The sequence below is a fragment of the Agelaius tricolor genome, unplaced genomic scaffold (genome assembly GCF_023055355.1).
Source record: "Agelaius tricolor isolate 1412-34295 unplaced genomic scaffold, bAgeTri1.0.p SCAF_10, whole genome shotgun sequence".
Taxonomy (NCBI): domain Eukaryota; kingdom Metazoa; phylum Chordata; class Aves; order Passeriformes; family Icteridae; genus Agelaius; species Agelaius tricolor.
Window position 1 is genome coordinate 25,107,990 of NW_027269270.1, and position 22,214 is coordinate 25,130,203.

General features: G+C 43.1%; 1 protein-coding gene across 5 annotated transcripts in view; it reads right to left on the bottom strand.

Annotated features, from left to right (window-relative positions):
* Positions 1-2,367: 2,367 nt before the first annotated feature.
* The window catches only part of SEMA5B (semaphorin 5B), a 264,183-nt gene continuing 244,336 nt past the window's right edge, over positions 2,368-22,214 (bottom strand). For 4 of the 5 annotated variants that reach the window (XM_071435281.1, XM_071435279.1, XM_071435280.1 and 1 more), the window contains 2 exons: positions 20,388-20,593; positions 2,368-3,410 (listed from right to left, as the gene is read on the bottom strand). In XM_071435281.1, the coding sequence (XP_071291382.1) occupies positions 3,255-3,410; positions 20,388-20,593 (362 nt within the window). In that variant the 3' untranslated portion in view covers positions 2,368-3,254. Of the gene's footprint in view, positions 3,411-3,940; positions 4,011-20,387; positions 20,594-22,214 lie in introns of all 5 variants that reach the window. The other variant, XM_071435282.1, reaches the window with a different exon arrangement.

The window sequence follows — 22,214 nt, forward strand, 5'->3', positions numbered from 1 at the left end:
GTCATTAACCTGCCACACATTGCAGAGCTCATAAAAAATGCAACTCTCACACTGCATTAACATCGTCCTTACAGAACTGCACTCCTCTGCAAACATTAATTGAGTAATACAGTGTTCTGATTTCTTTTTTTTCACTCTCTCCTGGATTCTGCTTTCTGCTCGAATGGAGACTACAGCCCCTTGCTGTGATTGCCAATTATATGAAAAAGGGCTGAATCCATTTGGATGGCTGATAAGAAGGAATGTCTTGATGAAACTATAACCACATGCACCACCCTCATAGCATCTGCCCTCCAATAGCCTACAAAATATCCACCTCCTGAGCACAATGGCAATAATCACCCATCTTGGTGACTTGAACACTTGAACATTTAAATAATTTCATATGGTACTCTGCAAAAAAGAAATCAGTTTACATCATGTTATTCCGTGAAGCCAAAAATGGAAAAAAAAATTAAAAGGGGAGAGGGGAAAAGAGAAGGAAAAAGAGAAGACTGAGATAATTGCAAGGTTTGACTTGCTTGCATTCCCTCAGACTCCAGCTGCAATCTTGCCACGTGCATGGTAATTGCAGAGTGTGTTAATACAGGGTATCTTCTGATGGGGAAGCTCAGAGATGATTTTGATTTTAAAATCGCTGAAATTATCTTGGGAGCCAGTGTTTTCTCCTGAATCACATAAATTAAAGCTGGGAAATCCCATCCTGATAGTCTAATGAAATGATTTCCAACCCTTGGGCTACATACTTGTTAGAACTACATTAAGTCAGGATTTTAAATATTGCTGAGGGGCATGTGGAAATTCAGTGAGACAGAGTGAACTCCTTATTGCACAAGGCACGAAGTCATCACTCCTCAAATGGGATTTAGGGCCTGGGAAGAGCCTCCCTGAAGGCTGCCTGCCACCAGTGCTCTCCTGCTTGCCTGGTGATCCTGCTCTGCTCCAGCTGCTCTTGCCTGGCTGTGCTGCTGAGGGTTCAGGGCTGCTGAACCACTGTGCCAGCTTGGAGAGCTGCAGCAGCTGCTTCAGACATTCTTCTAGGTCTGCATCAGCTCCTCACTCTGCTGCTTAAAATCTGGTTATAAGGGCATCTCTCTCTCTCTCTCCCTCTGCCCCATCTATTTCACCTGAGCAGAAACAGGGTGGGCTGCTAAATAAGAAAAGCAGCTCCTGAAAATGGTGGGCACCGCTGAGCCTAAGGTGTCCTTGCAGCAGTGCTAGTAACCCCACTTTATTACAAATATCCCTACAGCTTTCAATCACTGCAAACTGAAGTCAAACAAAGTAATTTAAAAATGGGAGGCTATTGTATACTTGCCCTCTGGTCAAACCACCATAACACACAGGCTTGCAGAGTCACGTCGGGCTCTTCCTCGCAGGAAAAGCAATATACTTGTCACAAGTAGCACAGGCTTTCCTACCAGCTGCCTACGTGAAAGAGCTGAGTACACGGCCCAAGCTGGGCTTCCAAACAAGCAACTGCAAAGGAACAGCACTGAGAAACAACCGATGTCGGCTCACAGCGAAATCCGAAACCAAGCGGGGACAGACAGGACTGCTGGGAGCACACCGAGCCGGGGCCGGGCACTGCTCGGGGAAGGTGCGGACAACAAAGCCAAGCTCAGGACCACGTGGAGCTCATGCGTATTTCAGGGTGTACTTTTATCTCATGCTCAGTATTGCGACATTCTAAAATACTTAGCATCAGGAGTTCATCATAAATATTTAGAAACACTGAATGGTAACAGCGGTGAACTTGTTCACGTTGCTAACACACTGGATGTAGTTGTACATTAAGCACCAGCAATAAGTTTCCTTTTTGCCAAACAATTATGTCAGACAAACATCTGGTTGTAGACAACATGGCTTCTGCATCAGACTAATACAGTTCTTATAGACACAGTCACACACATACACAAAATTACATTTCAAGGCTGGATATACTGTTTAATAATGCCACCGCTCCAATTTACCTCAATAACTGCAGCAGCATTTGTTTGTTGGGTTGTTTTTCTCAGAAAAAATAAAGAAATATTGGCAACGCGCTTTACTCAGTTGTGTTACTATTTCATAGAGTACTGAGTGGAAGACCCTGTAAGAATGTGCAGCAGACTTTCTGGGTCATGTCAGACTATGGAAACATTCCTTAAAAAAATACCTTCCCCCTGCAAAGTCAGAATCCCTCATTTTTTGAAAGTATATGAACTAAAACCCAACAATAAAACAAGAGGAAATATTAGCCCAAAGCAAGGTGATTTCCCACAAGAAGAGCGCGGCCTCTAAAGTTGCCTCTCCTGGCAGACACAATCAGGATCAAACCTAGAACAAGAAGAGTTAATACTGTCTCAGAAAAAAAGAAAAAAGAAGAAAGAAAAGAAGCCCATGGCTCTTGTGCGGCAATCATCACATCTCTTTTTCCAGTGATATAAACATCTTTGTTTGTTAGGCACTCCAAGTTCATGTCTCCAATGTTATTCCAACATTTACTTTTCTCAGTGTCTCACTGCCTGTATAATTTTCTTTTAATTAAGACTGGAAACATTCTGGAAAGCTTCTTTGGATAATGCACTTCGTTTGTGTGTTGTTTCTCATCAGCTGAACTGCATATTACCAAAGAAGGCTGCAGAGAGTATTTCCTGTAATATGAAAAGATTCTCTTGAAGATACAGGGAACACTGCCCTAGAAAGTTACTACTTTTTTTTTTTTTTTCAGAAACATAAAAAAAATCAAAAATAAAAATTAAAGAAAAGGAAAAAGAAAATGTTCTTCAAGTTGTTGGTGTGATGGAATTCTGTTTGGCCTGTCCCATGAGCTGTATGTCATCTAGCACACCATTGTTGTCCTGGCTCAGGAATGATGCATCCAGCCCTGCTCCAGGAGGCCACCTCTTGCCTTCTTGGAGTGCTCCCATGTGTTGTGTGTGGCTGCTTAGTGGCCTGGAGCCCAGCACACAGCCCCTTCCTCAACGACCTCAGCCTTGGACAGCATGCTGACCTTCCAGCCATAAACAGTTGCAGTAGAAGAGCCATCTCCAGACAAATATCCACAAAAGCTCTGCAGAATGGTCCATTTGAATCCTTGTCCTTGTAAGGAGATGTGCTGTTTACAAGAAACACAATTAACCAGAGGAAAAAAAAAAGACCCTACTGTACAATATTTACATCTAGAAGCTGGGCCGGTATTTGGTCCATAAAATCAATTTTAAAAAAAAATCATATAGGAAGTCATCCAGTCCCATAGGATCTGTCCATCATCAGCTGTTGGTAAAGGTCCTTCCAGGGGAGGCCTCGGGCCTGTAATCATATTTATTCAGTGTACTGGGATAATAGGTTGTCGTGTACACATTGGTTTGCTGCAGTGGATAGAAGTTGGTTCTGTCGTCTGGTATCAAGTTGTTCTTGTTAAGTGTCTGTAAAAGAGAAGAGGAGATGACAGGCATGGCCACAGTGCCACACAATTACTCTTTTCTACCTGCAGGCACCTCCCTCTCACCTGCCTTCTCCAGCACGGACTCTGCTGCGGCCACCACCACCTTCCCTCTGCCTGGGAGAGCAAGCTGGCACCTCGCGCTCGCTACGGGCTGCGCTTGGGGACCACAGCTCCTGCCGGGTGTCCTTCAGCTGCCCTGTGCTCAGCTACTGCTGGGGATAGAGCCAGAGCCCTCTCCAGGGATACGGAGTCTCCTGGTGGATGGTGTGTCTGAACACCACTGTCACACAAAGCCATGCTGGGCCTACACGAAGGCTGGCGATTACCGGCAGCACTCAGCTCTAGCCTCATCCAAAATGCTCATGGCTCAGCTCTAACCTCATCCAAAATGCTCATGGCTCAGCTCTAATCTCGTCCAAAATGCTCATGGTACAGCCTGTGGCTCCCTCTCAAAGCAGGTGCCAAACGGTGCCAACCTTTTCCTCTTTGGAAGAGCAGGTGTGCATTTACCTGATCTCCATCTCCATTGGTAGATATCCAGGTTTGGACCCCCCGATATTAAGTGTGTCACTTCTGTAAGCTACAGTATAAGTAACAAATCATGGTCACTTTTGGAAAATCTAAAATTACTTTAAAAAATTTAACAACCACGTAACAATTGTTGGAAACAATAACATAAAAAATTAGAACGACAAATGCCCGTTTTACCAGAAAAATTTAGAAATGCTTTTTTTTCTCCCTCCCCTCTTCCCACCCACAAGCAGATGTTCCCCTCTCCCCAGATTAAAGACCATTGCTATGCCAGCTGTTACCTATGTGCAAGGATAAAATCACACTTTGTGTGTATGCGTGCAATAATTCTATGGAACTTTCTCTTTCCTCACAGTCATCTGATTTCTGTGAATTTGTCTGAGATACTTTTATCACAGTTTTTTCACCTAACCCCGGCTTAAATTTCTTATGCCTATCTCTGGTCTATGTCACTCCAAAGTGCGCCTTTAATGGCTGTTGTGCAGGGAACTCACTCCTTTGATCTGGGAGTCAACACTAGGCATGCTGCTACAGCATCCTTATCTTCAGGGAACATTTAATTAGCAGCACATTTAAGAGAGTATGAGCATCTCTTCCATCAGGAGCAGAGATGGAGAGGTCTAATGAGCCAGCTAGTCCTGGGCCCTAATGGTAGTTCTGGCATGATCTGATGCTGCTTAAGAGAGGAACCACTTCACCTCAGGTCCCCCTTGAGACAAACCCCTCATGCCTGACCCAGCTCAGGGCAAGGTGAGAACTAATTAACTAATGCTTGAATCCATGAACTACCCAGCTCCTTCAGCTTTACTTGACCCACTGAACTTCAGGTAAAGTGGCTCCCTCAGTAGGGTGAGAAATCTCTCTCTGCCTGAGGGCAGGTGCAGGTGGAAGTTTCTGGGGAAGGCTCTGTCCTGCCCAGCCCCAGCAGCAGGGTGACCTGACAGCAGTGGGCTCCCTGCTGCACAGTCAGGCTTCATCCACATCCCAGCTGTGAGCACTGAAAGGATCAGCTACCCTGGGCTCAAAGACAAGACCACAGGCAGTACATTTATCTCCCTATTTCTTTGTAATCAAATCATTTTACTGCATGGGGAGGGGGAGAGGAGGAGGAAGAAAAGAAAATGTTTTCTTCTAATCAGCAGACTGACAGCTACAGCTACCTTGGGAGCTTACAACTCCCAATTTCATACAAGATGTTAGAAGGAAAAGCTTTCCTGTGCCAAAGCTACCCTGGCAAAGAAATTTCCCAATTGCTGAACCACCAAATAACGTTTTCAGAAATAAGCACTGCCTGAAACATCTCATACATGAAAACTGGAGAAGACCCAGCCCCCTCCTGGTATGACTGCAATCTCCCCCTGCCTGGACTCCCTAAACTGATCCCATAGCACAACACTTGTAGGAACCAATGAGAGAATTTGTATAGGCATGCTCTAAGTGACAAATACTTTCAAGAAATGAGAATTTGTGCCCTTCAATATGGAAGTAAAAAAGGAAATGTCATGCTTTGCTCGCAATCACCCAAAGAAATATTAAAGTAGTGTGGCCAACAGTCTGCAGCTTTGTGCTGGAGACTGGGAAACAGGGAAGCCAGCCTCAGTCCTCCAGTGCTTGCTATGCTTCCTTGGGAAATCCAATTAACTGCTCTGTGCCTCTGTGTCTTCTGACCCAGCTTGAGAAAAACAGTTTGAGATTCCCTGTAAAAAGGCACTTTTCTAAGTACTACCACCAAATATTTGGGGGAGTTGCTCTCTGGTGAGCCCCACAGGCGTTCACACCGTACACGATGGCTGCCGTTTCCTACTGATGTTCCTAGACTGGGATACCCTCTGCTGGCACCATAACTCCATGGCCACAGCAGGAAGGAAGATGAAGAGGCTGAGTACCACTGCCACAGTTTCTCTGGACTCCCTTGACTTTCTCTGGTCCAGCATCCAGGCCTTGTCTGGTTGGTTAAGATTCATGGCATGACAGGATTGCCACCTCTGAAACTTAGTGAGATGAAAACCCTGACCTGCAATAGCTCAGGACCATCTTGATATGAGGACAAAGACTTCAGGACTCAACTTCTTTGGCTTTGGGATGGAAAATCTGTATGAGTTTTAACATGTTACACAGCATTAAAAACTAGCCCATTACAACAGATTTAGCAATTAATTAACATGATTTGCATTTTTCCTTCTCTCTCTTCTTATGTTCATGTAGTACTTACTTAAGAAAAACACCACAACCGGTCATTTGCTCTTTTTGGTTTTATTTTGGATGGAGGGTTTATATCTAAAGTAAATACCTCATAAAATGGCTTAGTGGAATTTATAATACAATTAGCCACAAATAATTTGTGTCTGGAAATGCTGCAGTGGCAGTACTGTCCTAAATCAGCATGATCAATGCGCACTGCTTTAACATTTCCCCCCACAAACTTATTGTCTGTCTCATTTTAATAAACAGATGATTAGGTTCCTTGGCACTAGAAATTAGTTGATATTTTGTAGAAGGGAAATTAGGCAGCAGTGAAATTTAGAGATGTACACAGACACACTCATGCATTCACTGCAGGAGAAGAGGCTGCAGTTAAATCTCTCTGGGTCGATTCCTGTGCTGCTTTACTCAGAGTTTTAACCCCTGCTCTCATCCCACAGCTCTTCACAGTGACAGTACAGAGATGGCCAATAACTTTCCCTTTGGAAGGCATTTCCTCATTGCTGTGTGGGTCATGCCATTGAGATCAGAGCCTACTGACAGCCTGAACTCACTGCAGCTCCTGTGGGATGGAACATCCTGCTGCACCCATGGATGGTCTCAGCAGTACTGATCAGTCCCAATGGGAAAGGTGAGAGTTGTCACTGAGGTTGTCACCAGCTTGTCACAAAACCCAACACAGACCAGACCCTGGCTCCCAGCCCAACTCCTGCCAGTGTCTCATCCCCTCAGCCCCCCCTGAGCCAGGTCCCCAGTATGACCAGGGCCAAGAAGTGTTTCCTGAAGACAACGCCCAGCATGTCCTCCTGGAAGGGACAGTCCTTTGGTGCTTTTGCAGGGACTTGTCAGTGGCTGCAGCAGCAAAGCTGACTGAAGCAGCCCAGCCAGCACTAGAGCTCACCAGAGGTTTCAGGGAAGGAAAAGAGATTTGCCTTTGCAACCTGAGCCCTCCTGCACCACCATCCTGCACCCTCCAGGGCAATAGATCTGTCAGTCATCTCAGCACCTCCGGACCCTTCCAATGACACTTTTCCTGACACTCAGCCTATATCTTCCACTTATTGTCTGCTTCCTCCCATATCAAACACTACTGACTGCTCTTGCCAGCAACTACAACCTTTTACAACTGTCTGCTCAGTAAGCAGAAAGAACCAAAAGCCTGATCAATGCTCACTGCTGCAAATTAGTTGTGGCAAAATCTCCATGCCATACACAAAATGTATTCCAAACACCAAGGAAAATGCATTTCAGGCCCTCATTTTGGTCCTACCTCCTACCTCCCCTTTCTTCTCCTACCTTGAGAAGAAAGAAGCTTCTGGTATTTGTGCAAGCATAATATTCCACGTAAAAAGTGAGGCCAGACTGAGCTAATGTGAAAACCTGTGGAAGGCACTTAGGAAAAGTATTCCATTCAACTAACAATTATTTCTTTTACCTGCTTCCTCCCTCACATTATGAGCCATGACATCCTGGCACAGCTGATATAATTTGTTTCTTTTGGTCTGTTCACCACTAACCTCAGTTCAAGGCCCTGCTAGCAGAAGGAAAGCCACCAGCATGCTTTAACACAGCCAAGTGGATCACTCAAAAGCAAGCCCAGCTTAACTGCTTTCTTTAAATGACACCTTACACAGCCTTCAGGCTGCATTGGTGTATGACTAATATAATTGGAAAAAATCTCTGATGCAGGAACTCTGCTTTGTCAAGGAGGGATGTTTTCAGATGGCCTACGATGGTTATGGCTTTAACAGACTGTAAAAGAGCAGCAGCTTGCTCCCTTATATGTGATCTGTCAACTAACCAAGAGATCCAGTCTTCTTGTTGGTGAATTGCACGTCCATGCCAAGCACAGCAGAATCCTGAATATTTCAATATTTATGGAATTATATGAACAATCTGAACACTCATGCAAGTGTGCATTAGAAGTGGAGGAGTCTGAGAAGAAGGGTCACACCATAGGCAGAGCACTCACAGGCTGCTTCTCCCAGTTACAGCTCAGTTCTGGCTGTATTAAACATGACTGTTGTAGCATATGCATACATTTAACTTTGTTCAGATTTCTCCATTGATATTTTTAGCCTAAGTCATCATTCAGATTTTCCACTTATTCATTTTTCTCTAGCAAGACCTTGCCACTACTTCCCCAAATTCTACCTCTGCTCCAAATCATTAAGTCATTATCCACTGACCAACTTGCTTACTTTCTCCCAGATGTATCAAAACATCTTTACACGTAACAGTATGGGACTTCCAGTACTACTCCCAACTCCCATCCCACAGCTGCAAGTATAAGCTGTGTAAACATTTCTTACACACATAAACAGATCAAATGTTTCAATTTCCAATATGCAGTCATGAAAATTTCAAAACTTGATTTAAAAAGTAGATGGGCATCTCCCCACTCACAATTAAAAGGAAGTCCATATATTTTTGAGAAGCTAAGTGAAAATTATACTTCTAAAAGCTTCTGATACTCGTACAACTCATACTAAAATTAGGGCCATAATGTAGTTCCCACAGGGTAACATATGATGGCAAGATTTCCTTAATCTGCTCATGTAGAAAGCACTCAGCTATTCAGAGCTCAACATTCTCTCTGAGCTCCAGATCTTTCTATTTTGAGGGTTGTGGAGGAAGAGTCAGCAAGTTTCCCAGGAGTTTTGTAGGTTAATCTTCACCAGCTATGCAGCACCAGAATCCCAATGAAGTCAGTAAGCAAGGACAATATCCTCCAGCCTCACAGCTCCTCCACTATTTCTCTGTAAACAGGTATAATTTCACTTCTTCTGCCTCCCACCCATGACACTTTCCTCTTTAAAAAAGTAGAAAAGAAAAAGTTGGGGAATCTTCCCTGGGCAGCTTCAAACATTTTTTTTCAGTTTTTATGGTTACCACCACTTTAGCCTCTGAAGAGGCTGAACAATGCAGTGCACACCTTTCCATGGCTGATCAGAGACGTGCTGCCTGTGCCAGGGCTGCACAGCTTTAGGTTTCCACCTTGGAATTTTGTTTGTAATGTTGAACGTCCCAGTGTACTACAGAGAAATCTTCCCCTTTCCTTCACCCCAGGATGAGTGCAGGCATGAAGGAAGCAGGGGTAAGAACTTCAATCACTGCTAACCCTCGTCATCCACTGTGAACATGGCAGAAGGTCTAAAATCAGGGTCCAGGGAGCAGACAGCAACTTTGTAGCCAACCGATTCCTCTCAGTATATCCAAATGAAGCCCTTGTGCATCCCTCATCCTTCCGCTGCAGAAATCAAGGACAACACTCTTGCTGAACTTTGCCACACAATTATCCCTAAAAGAATTGAGGCAACCTTTCCAACTTCCCTTGTAACAGCATCCAACAGACCTCCTGTAGCAACAGTGGGATGGCCATTACGCCCCCTCATTCCCCAGGAAAACGGAGGGATAAGGGAATTGTGCAATGATGTAATGAAACCAAGATCAACATTTAGGTTCTTTTGTGCTCCTTTTAAGCCATTTGCTTCTTGCAGTGAAATCAGATTGAGCAAAATGCCTTTTTGATGCAGATCAGCTGTTCCATGGAGCTAGACATGCCTCCTTGTTAAAGGATGTTACTTTTTGCATTGCTGGAACATTAGCCAAATGACTCAGGGCTGTGGAAATATATTAATATTATGAAACATTTCCCAAAGCTTGTACATCTCTGGAAGTACCAGGGCAGAGATCTCAGAATTATAATTAATCAGTAAATTTGGGAATAATTAGCATAATAATTACATTTCAACAAAATAAACCATACAACTAAAATAACCTCTTTTGGCAATAACTGAGAAAATACATGACGTCTGGCCCACCCACATGCTCCCTTTCTTCTGATCAACTGGATGCCACAACACTGCTGTGCCTCTTGAGCAAAGAATTACAAATAACCCTGGAAAGATGGAAAGTTGCCAGGAAGACCTTATGAGACCCATGTATTTACTCCAAGCTAGGAGTGATTTTTAAGACTTGAATGACTCCTCTTTCTGATTTTTCTTTAAAATTTGCTTAGTGTCTTATGCCAAGCAAACTATCTCACCTGATGCTTTTATAAAACCTCTTAAGCTCTGCCTACATGGAGTCAAAGGAAGCAGTGGCCAGGGTTTATGTATTGAGCTTTTTCCTGATGAATTCAATAAGGCTGTTTGCAGGATTTACAGTGAAGTGTAGATGTACAGATGAGGAACCTATTTTCTATATAAGAAGGTTATTCATCTCAAAAAGAGATACAAAAAAATCCCACTGGGACACTAAACTTATGATTGCGTTTTCTTTTTGGATGAAAGCTTACCATATTTTTAGACTGGAGATTCTTTGTTCACTGTTATTGGTAAATAAATTAAACAACCCCCAAATGACGGCAGCATCTGTAGATGTGCTCAGGTTGACAATAGAACTAACATCCAATTATCAGAAAATGAATAGCTAAAGTTATTTATAGCTGTTTGAAAATAGCTATTTTATCCTTGCACTTAGGAGGGAGTGAAGTTATATTACTGCCATTGTAAACTTATAAAACCCTTCAGAGCTGGCAGCATAAAGGACCATTGTCAGAAGGATACTTTGGCACATCTCTGACTTCAAGCACATAAGTAAGATGGCAAAACAAACTGCATGTAATAGTAAGGCAAACTGAAGCATTTTTCTGAACTGGAAACTGAAGTCTGAGGAGGTCATGGAAATTCTTCCCACTGGCAAGTGCAGGTGTCTAGCCTAAAGCTTGCAATTTAGCCCCAGCTTGCCTATGATTTGGGGATGGCAACACCCATGACGTGGTGTCCAGACACAAAAGAGGAATTCAAGGCTGCCCCAACTGCTTCCCAATATAGCTGATGCACAGGATATAGCAGACATGATCTCAGCTGTGTGGGAAGGTGTAAACTGTCTCCTCACTGCGCTCCTGTGCCTTGGTGAATGCCCTTCCTGGGTGCCCCACGCACACAGAGTGTTACTAGAGAGGCTCAGCGTGCTCCAGTACTCAGACAAATTCACCAGAGGCATAATCATGGCCCTTTAAAACTGACATTAATCACTCTGGGTTCAGATGATTGTTTGGAGCACTGGGCTGTACTGGGCTTCAGCTGATGGTAACTGGTCTGGGGCTGTCTGGGGGCACAGCTCCCACTGCCCCCTGATCTCAAACTGGAGCAAGCAGCCTTAAGGTTTTGGATGGCCTCAGAGCTGCTTGTTCTGGTGAATTACCAGCACAAGTCATGCAGCAGCCTCGTGCCAGCCCACAGTGCTGCATTTAGACTGAGAATTGCAAAGGTGTAACTGCAGTGGTGAAAAAAGAAGTAATAAAAATAAAAGTAAAAACTGGGCCCAATTTGCCATCTGCTAACTCCATTCACTCTCTTATAGTCTTACTGCTTTCCAAATTCTCCCACCCTCTAAATAGCTGCTTTTTGATTATTTTCCTCAGGATTGCTTTATTTTCTCCCCATGTTGCCTCTCACCTTGTTATTTCCTCTGTACATTTGTAACCTCCTCAGGTCATTTTCCATTAGTCCTATACCAGTGGCTGTTTTTTTGACACACCTCCCAGTTTAATATCTTCTGCTCATTTAATTAACACACTGACTGCACTCTCTCCAAGGTCATTAATGAAGATATTAAATAAAGCCAAACCTTGCATTACTGCTTGCGGCGTCCCAAACAACTCCTCCCCATAGCCCTGTTTGTTCCCATCAACAATTGCCCAATGTTCACAGTCCATTAGCCAGGTTTCAATCTCTACAGCAGCCTTCCTGTCCAAGCCAATTTCTATTTACACATCACAAGATTATTTAAGACACCAATACCACCCTCTTTGCTTTAGATGTATGGACGAGTGAAGCTACATTTTTAACCAGCTGAGAATCTGCAGCTCTAACTCTGTGCAAAAAGTGATTATGTTTGATTTCTCCCTGCTCAGCATTAGGTCTTGGCTCAGCTGTCAGCTCAGCTGAACCACCTTTCATTTCATCAGGGTATGTGATATGTTGCCTCTCAATTATTAATTCAGATCTTCCTGCATATTAATACTGACACAGATTTGTTTCAATGAGTTTCCATTGCTGTAACTGAAAGCACAGTCGAGTCAATCCCATTTGTTTCTCCTGGTTTCACTCTCTAGTATGGCCCTGGCTGCCAAATTTTACAGACAGAGCAGGATTTAACACCCCATTGATGTGCTTGGTTGAATGTGGAAGGCCCAGGCTTTCTCTAGCGATTGTGGGCCCGCATGCTCACAGATGTTCTGTCTGATCCCCAAATCCAACTGACATTTCCCACACAGACTTACTCAAGCTACTTGTGGGACTTCAGTGCATTGCACTTCTGTAGCTTAACAGTGACTCAATTAGCAGGGCAGAAATGAGCCTGCTTTCTCACTAACAGTTTTCTATTACCTTTGCAATTCATGGCACTGGGGGTTTGCCTAAGGTCCCTGATATTTACAAAGGTAATTAGAGTTGTTCATTAGCTGGTTCTCAGAGACTCTGGGATACAGTCCATCTAGATTCCTTCACCCACAGATTTTCACTTCTTTCCTTTATTCACATGCTTTGTGCCAAATCTCAGGACAATATTAGAGCTGACTCACTCAGTGAGGATTCCCCCAGTTCTGTGGGAGTACAGGCAGAGTTACTCCTGCTTCCCCTAGGCCAAACCTCTCGTGTATATACAAATGATGCACCAGGGAAAGTGGCTGTGGCTGTAGTGTTTCCCCAGCCTGTGCAGCTCATGCTGTGGCAGCAGCCAGTGCATCCTGAGCAGCCCTGAGCTCTCAATGATTCTTCAGGACTGGGTGGTCATGGTCCAGAAAAAAAAAAGCTCAAGTATTTAATCTGTCCTCACTCAGAGCTGCCAAACACTCTGGAAACTGAGCTCTAGTCCTGAATACTGACACAGCTATCTTTATTTTGTATCCATGTAGCTCAATTTCTTTATAACTCTACTTAAGAATCCATTAATTGCAAGTGGAACTGTTCAAGAGAAATAGCAAGGCAGTTCGTCTCTAAGTGTAGCACAAAGGTTATATGTTTTCTGATATTTATTGTTTGTCTAATATTACCTTCTCCCTTTACTTTAGCTCCCTGCCTCTTTCATGGCTCCCTTTTAAGTCTTCTGCAAACATGTAATTAATTCCTCCTGCGCACCTTGGTGGTACTGAGGATTTCCTAGTTCAGCTAATACACATAACACTTCTAGCGAGAGCTTTGACAAAGAGGAGAGAACAAAGGCAAAGAGGAGAGAATCACCCCAAGCACTTGGACCAAGGGAGAACCATTAACTTCTAGCAAATGAGGACAGGGTATATTTGAACTATTCCGCTGCTGACCAGTAGAGGGAAGTCATGTAAGTAAGCAGCAGCAAGTCCAGTGCAATTTTGTTAAGCCCATTCCTGTTGTTCTTCAATTAACTATTCTTCCAGCACAGCTGGGTGGGTGCAGGCTTGTACATGTCAACCTCAGAGAAATTAGGAAAGGGGAAAATTGCAAGAAAAAGGTAATATCAGTCATTAGATCAATTGGTGTAGCCAGAAAAATCAGATAAGCTTTAGAACACATCTGTCTGTCTTCAGTTCTGAAACAGCAGCTCACATGTTCAAAAACCTGCCAGATTTTCCAGCTACACTCATTGATCTAATTAAAAACAAACCGAAACTTGTCTGCCTACAAACAGATTATCACAGCTGCAGTAATACTTCTCCAAAGAAAGGCTCATATAAGCCTCCATGATGATCTAGCCTGTGAGAAGGCAGAGCATGGACCATATCCCTAACCTGGCTGTAGAAATATGCCTGGTTGTAAAGGGGGAGCAGAGAAGGCTGAGTCAATAAATGGAAAAATGTGACAGGATACTATGAAGCATCTACCCACAGTGTCAAAACTTCTTAATGTGGCTTAAAAACAAAAAGTCATCTCAAAAGCCATACTCTCTTAAAAATGGTGGGGAAAAGGAAACAGTGAGGATTCCCACCCTACAGGGAGCAGCAACAGCCCTGTGAAGCAGCAAGGGTTTGCATGAAAAACAGATGGAGCAGGGACTCAATTCCCATCGGGGGACTGCTGTGAACAGCTGCTTAGTATCCCAGAGGGAGCAGGAGCAAGGTAACGCTCCGATCTGAACTGGCGGTCTCCCCTACTCTAAAATACTTTATCTACGCGAGTGCGCTATCTGTGACTCACACACAGCAACCCGCTGAGCCCCTGCTGCCAGGGGGTGGGGGCAGCGCCGGGAGAGGCACATCCCTCCCTGGGCACAATCATCCCAGGACAGCCACACCTCCAGGCATGCTTGACTGCTCAATTTGACTCGAGCCAATGATATAAAGGGAGAAAAGACACTAATAGATTTTGACTGAGACGCACCACTTAATCCTTTTTTCCCCATCAGTAAGCTCTCTTGCTTTCCCTTCATAGTAGGCATTATGCAAATCAAGAGTCCCCTGAAGTGATATTTGCAACTGCAGGATCATACAAGAAAGGGCACAATGCTTCTTTGCCAATTCAACCCCCTGCCCCTACTATTCTATTTCAAATAATACTATACTCATGGTAAGTACTAAAAATATGTACTCTACCATTCAAGCACTTAATGTTCTTAAATGCCACTTTGTTCAAGGGAAATGGCCTTTGTTAAACATGCAATTCACTGGGAACGGAATTTATATTTCAATCTGATCTATTATATCTATACATATATATATGGCTTTTTCCCCCCAGCTGATTACATCAGCTAACACCATGCAGCTAAAGCAAATACTTCAGGGACACTGTTGATAACTTCTTGAGAACACTGGGTATCATCAACTACTGCTTTATATGTGAACTTTACAGCCACTTCCTGTGGCTTGAACGATGCAGTGAAAGGGTCACTGGGAAAAGAAAAAAGCTTGTATCACAGTGCTATCAATGTATATGCTGTGATCACCAAAAATAAATGGGTTAGCCAATTTTAGTTGAAGTAACAACACATCAAATTAAGTGGCAGGACACTGAAACACAAAATTTTCCATGGAGAAGCAAACATCCTCAAAGACCAAGGCTGACTTTGACAAACGTTCCTCTAGGGCACTTGACAGCAGTTTAAATAGCTTTAACTTAAACTACTGGCTGCCTCCTGTCTATAAAAAAGGTGTGATTTTCAGCAGCAATGAAAATGACCATCACCAAGAGAGAGACATTTAAAATCCATACAGAGATTCACTTTCCTATACCCTAAGCTCTACTTTTTTTTTTCACAGAATAAAATCACAGACTATTCTGAACTGGAAGGGACCCACAAGGATTATTCTGTCCATCTCTCAAGAGAATGGCCCACACAGAATAACCTTGGCATTATTAGCACCATGCTCGAACCAACTGAACTAATCTTTTTGCTAATTTTTGCAAGGTTGAAAGCCACCCCAAACACGCAGCATGTTATTTTATTCAGAAGGATTCATCTTCCAAAGACAGAATTGGTTTCTGCGTCTCAGCTCTCCATGTTAGTATTTTATTGCCATGAATTATTTGGGATTAGTAATGAAGTGTGGATCACAGGGCTCGGAGTCCTTCGCAGGGGTTCTGCTCTGCATTCTGTCATTTGTTTCCCAACAGCATTGTTCTCAGTTCATTAGAAAATATGCGTTGCAGCATATTTATACAGTCCAAGTGATCTACTGATTATTCCCCCCATTTTCTGGTAACTGCATCTATATTTGCTGTATAATTTTAGGCAAGTTTAGGACTCACAGTTCTACTAAAGTTAATGTGTATTGTTCTAATGTCCTAGAAAAGTCAGATATCAAGCAATACATCAAACACTCAGTTTCCCTCTTTCATTGCCATATTCTGCAATCTCACTTCATCTTTTCCCACAATAAATTTAATCCTTGACATAAATGACTGTTTTGCTTCAGTGTTTGGCCCTTAGTTCCTACAGCAGCAGTGCTGATGCCAGAGAAGATGCAATGCTCAGGTGCTTCCTCAGCTTATTTGAGGCATCAGCAGAGAGAGTTTTACTGTGTGACTCACTACTAAAGCTGTGTGGAAGGAAGGAAGGACAGAGGGAGGTCTGTCCAGCACAATCGCAGAGAAAATCTGCAGAATCATCATCAAAACCATCCTGCAACTTATGTTTCTCACTGATCCCATCTGGCCAGATCCAAAGGCCATTGGATTTTGGATTTGGCCCAATATGCAGACGCCTTTGTCCAAATCCCTTGTAGAATAAAATGTTGGCTCTCTTTATTGGCAGAGGATTTAGCAATAGGAAGAAGTTCAGTCCAAACCCTTTCTCCATGTGTGGCTGTTCCAAGAGATCCTAATTCACAAGGGCTCAATCTTGACCCTACATCCTCCTGCTTCTACTGCAGGATCATCTGGCTTTCCATCAGCACATCTGTGCTAAGTAACTCACACAAGGCATGGAGCAGCTGAAGCAAGATGTTAAATAGAAGATCTCCTCACTGCTTTGATAGTCAGTTATTATTTAATTGGCGTGGCAGTACTGGGAAGGTTGTAGGTGGTTCTGTAACCCGTCATGCCAAAACGTGAAGAGCAGATAATTTTTATTTCATTATGCTTTTGTTCTGCACAGTCTTCAATATTGTCAGAGTGTTGTTTGAACTTCAACCAATTAATGAAACATGAACTGCTTATTAGGTGACCCAAAAGGTCTCTCCCCTACGATTTGTGAATACCAAATCAAAATCAATGTGTTGCTGGTAAATGCATATGCATGAAATCTTTCAAGACATCCTGGCTAAAATAGCTAATAATAAACCTCATATCATTCTTGAGAAAGCAGAACAGGAAGGGAAAAGGAGCCAACAAAAATAAAACATGCTTCTGCAAAACACTGCCTATGCAATTTAGCATCAGCTACATGATCAATAGGTCACCCATTATGTATGGTATTTACATCTGATCTGCATTACTGCACTGCTGTGCTGGAATGGCCAACAAGGCTCATATCAGCTAGCACTTCCTTCATTAAAATCTGCCTTCATATAAAATTTACCTTGATTTATGAGTTTGCATTCAGTGCTGTACATTTGAATGTAACACTGCCAAACTTTCTACAGTGTTCACCTGCTGGTTGTAGAGCAGAGATATTTCAAGATGAAAACAAACTAAAGATGGTTGCAGAAGGCTTATTATTATCTAAGAATGGAAAATAATAAACTTGTGCATAAGGCCAGCCTTCTGCTACCATCATGTCACTGTGTATTATAATTTTTTGTTACTGAAAAGTAGTCTACACACCCTCTATTTCCTTAATCCTGGATTTATTAACTCTTGCACACAGATACACACATATACAAACCTACAATTATTCTTTTGCTTTCATTAAAAAATGTTGAGGGTGGTTTCCTTGGTATCTGCTGAAGAGAAACTTATTTGGGTTTAGAATCTGGAATCTCAGGTGCTTCCACTTTCTTTCACATGTACACATTTTAAATTCAGATAGGCCCACATCCAAGCTCAGTCCAGCCCTCCTTATCAAGAAGGTGAATTTTAGCTTCTCCATCATTTTAATGTGAAATCTGCAGCATCACAATAAAACCACACATGCTCCTTGAAGGCATGAAAAATCTCCCTCCTAACCCTTAAAAAAAAATCTGTCAGTTATTCCTAAATATAAACTTGGCTAATAACAAGTTCCATAAGTAATTACACAGCACAGAGCACACAGAGCCTTTCCTTTTACTTCATTAATGCTATATGCTTCAAGGGAACACTGAGGAGTGGCAGATCTGTAGTATGAAATGAGAAATTTTCAGCCAAGAGCTTAAGAAAGGAGGGGCAATAGAGAAGGTGAGCAGAAGGAAATACTCAACAGGAATGGAGAAAAGGAGGCTTCACTTGACAAATAGATTTTACCCTTTCTGTAAATCTCTTTGCCTCATTCACCACTCTGAAGTGTGTGACTTTGAGTTTTTCTCAGCAAGTAGCCCCTTGCTCCTAAACATTTAGCTTTGGTCTGTCCAATGACTGCAGATTTATGCACTTGAACTCTTTCACTTCCTAACATTCTGTAAATAAGCCCCATCTGGTCTATCTCTCCTTGTGTCCAAGTCCCTTCTCCCCGAATGTAAGTCATACAGTCTCAGTTAGCTAATGCCTCCCTTTAAATAAACCAGACTTTTCAAACCTTGATCTAATGCCTAAGCTCTTTATGTCCCTCGAAAGAAGACTCTAACAGCTGCTCACTGTTACTATACACTAGATCAAATATTCAGAGATGGATCTATCAAAGAGGTCAACTCCCTCCTGACACCACATTAACTAATCTGCTGCTATTTTAAACTTTGCTTAGCTTTGTTATTACTTCTACTTCACTGCACCACTTGACATAGACATAGTGCATTTCATAACCCATTTACCCAATTGATCAAGATCGTTCTGTGAACAACCTCATCCTTCTAAATTTTAACCATTCTGCCTATTTTAGCATCATCTGATAACACGATAGCACAGTATAAATCATGAAGAAAATGTTAACACAAATCCAGCCCTCTAACTACCTGCTTTTGGCCACAAAAATAAATTTGTGTCTTTTCTTTATTGTTTGCTTTATAAGAAACAAGGGAATACTCTTGCTCATTTCTTTATTTCTGCAAGCCTTTTTAATCTGGGTCTTCCTATTGACTTTGCCATAGCAGCTCCTATAACTGAAAGGATTACTTGGAAGTTTGATGCTGCCAAGATCAAGTCCCTGCTCTTTACCTGTCCTAATAATTTATTACTGAACCTGTATATGCAGAGTGTGTAGAATAATGCATCCCATGAAACTTTGTTAAAAGTCTCTGAAAATCCCAATATGTCTGCTGCTTCCCTCCTATCTAGATCAATATTTATTTAATTTAAAAAAGGAATCCAATTTTCTTGACATGATTTACTTTCCACAAATCTATGCTGACTTGCATTATGATGCTGGACTCTTATTAAACTGTATGCAACTGTAGCCTTAAGCTTGCTAGAAAACGTGTTTTTGAGACTGCATTTATAGGCAGCAGTATCCTCTGAGAGGCTGCAATGCCCAGCAAGGATTTCACCACACTTTTATTACCACACTGGTCAGTTATTTTCTAGCTCAAACTGTATTCCTTTAAAACAGCAAAACAACACTGACCCTTCTCAAATTATTTGATGCAAGCTCTTATTTCTGATATGCATTCACACTGCAAATCATAGCTATGTATCAGGAACTGTACTGTGCCCAGCATTTCCCAATTCCTACTTAGAAACAGTCCTCAACACCCAGGGAGTTTAGACTGTGGCAACAGTCCCACCACTGATCTTATTGTTGGGTCTCAGTGAGAAGCCAGGCCAGACCAGCAGAGGCAGCCAATCAAAATGTCAACAGCACGTAGCTGTACAAAGAAACAAGCAGCTGCAGGGTTTCCTTCTGGCTTGTGTTCCTGTCCCAAATCATGCTCCACACTGTTCAAGTGACCCTAGGCAGGCTGTTCCTCCTGTGAAGGAGGAACATGAAGCCCCTCCACCCTTGCCACTGCTCACTGCTCTGATCCCACGCTTCACCAGGAGGCTGATGCTCAAGTCCAGTCTCAGGGTATTGTCTGCAGCACCCTGGGTCCTATCTGCTCTGATAATGGGCCATGCTCACTTTAGCAAGCCAACATGCCAACAACACATGCCACTTCAGCACTCATCTCCTACAGGCTTCAGCTCCCCACTCTGCTACTGTCACTGAATTCTGCACAGCTGCCTGGGGTAAGTTTCTGTCCAGTACTGATAGAGGGGGGCAAAACCCTCTCTGCTTTCTCATTCACTCCAATTTGGCAGTCACCAAAGAATTTCCAAAATCTCATCCTACCAATGCACATTTTCCCAGCTATTTGTGCAATGAAGTTTCCATTTTTATTCTTCCTCCCCTCCATTTCCTCTTACCATGCACTAACAATGCACTGAACTGAGCTCTTACTGATTTTTTTAGAGGACAATTTGTATACATTCAATAGTCAGAATGGGCTGGAGTATCTTGGTATGTACTTGCCAGACTGGCATTCATCAGGACTGTGAAACAGAACAAAATCCCACTGCAGTAATGAGGCTTTTTAACCCCTTTGTGACAGCACAGCTAAATGCCCTTTCAACCCCATGTATAATGCCATCAGCTGGGCACAGAAACACAGACCTACCCAGTTCCAAACATGATATGAATACAGAATTTATTTAGGCAGTATCAAGCTGTTTGTGGTATTTCTCCTCAAGTACCCTACCTTGAACTCCATAGGGGTGTACTTCTCATTCTTGGGGGTTGTGTTGCCCTTGTAATGGAGATGGTTGGGAGTGGTTGGGTGGATAACAGTGGACTCCTGAGACTGCCTCTGGCAGCGCTGGCAATACACGTAAATCACAAACGTTAACAGGCTGGAGCCGAAGAAACAGGAGACCCCAGTGGCAATCAGATGGATGAGACTAAAACCTGCAAGGGAAATGACAAGAGATGCTATTTTTAAAGAACAGCCCTTTTCCCTCCCCTGACAAGACCACAGGTGCAAATCAGAGCAGTGACATCTCGGGATCAACATTAATAAGCTGTTGAAGCCAGAGTCTTACGTTCTAACATAAACTGACATAATCTCCCTGCAAATCGGTCTCCCCACTGCAGCTCTGCCTTGTGCAGTTTAACAGGTTCATGCATTGTTTTCTCAAAGCTCCCTCCCTGTCTCTCCTCTCTCCCCTCTATTGATATTGAAACTAAACATTATGTTAAGCTGACAGCTAAAGAAATGAGCCATACAAACAATGCACATTAATGGATTCCAAAGCATGTGCGTGTCATGGAAATAAGGGGATAAAAATGCTCAGTGTTTCTCTGAAGGGGAAGGAAGGGAGGGAAAAGCACTTTTTGTCGGCTGCCCAAAATGCCTATGGGACTGTGTGTGGGGTGGGGGAGATACACATTCCTCCCCCTTGTAATCCAAGTGTGCTCAGTATTCTTGCTTATTCATGAGATGGCATTGCCTTGGTTGGTCTGCGCTACCTCTGAGGTGTATTCGTGCGGCTAACAGTGAAATAGGGTTCCTCTGGAGAACAGGAAAGATAAAGTGGACAAAAGAAAGGGGAACAGTGCTTGAAAAACACTTCTTTGTTGGCTTTCTCAGCAAATTGCAGAGATAGGAAATCAGTTGCAGGCAGGTGTGGACTATAAAAGCCTCCTGCAGAGATCTCTCCATGTGGGATTGCAACAGCACCCTTCAAGGGCAGCACTGAGCTCTGGAAGGAGCTGTAGCTGGGCATCCCACACACTGGCAAGCACCTAACTCACAGCTCTGACTGGAGGGGGAAGGCAAAGTCAAACAGCACTCCTCATTCCTCCCGCACCTCACTGAGTCTCACACCTCCCAGTAAAACACACCACCACCAGATCTCTAACAAGAGAACCAACAGCAGCGACCATTAGAGCCACCAAGGTATAAAAGCAACCAGAGGCATTATGGGATGGCAAAACTTTATGACCCTGTTGTATCTTGCTACGTGCAGGGGGGACTATACAGAAAGGAATCAGCTATTTGATTCCAAATGCTTCTGCCTTTCCTCTGCCTTTGCTCTGCCATCTTTCAAACAGGAATGACAGAGGCCCTAGAGCCCGAGGGGACCCCCAGACTGCTGGCCCCAGGGCAGCTGTCCCTGGGTCAGTCACATCGCCTCAGTGGCAACTGCAGCGGTAAATTTCCCTTAACACTTAAAAAGCCAATTCATTTGGACAGACTGCTGTGTTGACTTGACTGTGTGCAGAGAAATGGGGCTGCTCAGAGAGTGGCTTTAAATGAGGCTCATTCTTAGTCTGATCACGGTGTGCAGTTTTTTGGTGCCATCTTACATTTTAAGTGATATGTTTTTCAAATAGCAGATTCTGCCCATTAGTCAATGGCTCTCGTCTAATCTCTAGTTTAAAAATATCCTTCTGATTTTAAAAAGAACAAAACCAGTAGAGTTCTACAGCAAAGTAATGCACTTCAATCATAATTACAGTAGGGACCATTCAGAATTTATTAAACTGATGAGCTAGATTTGTTTTTCAAACCACATTATAAAATTCC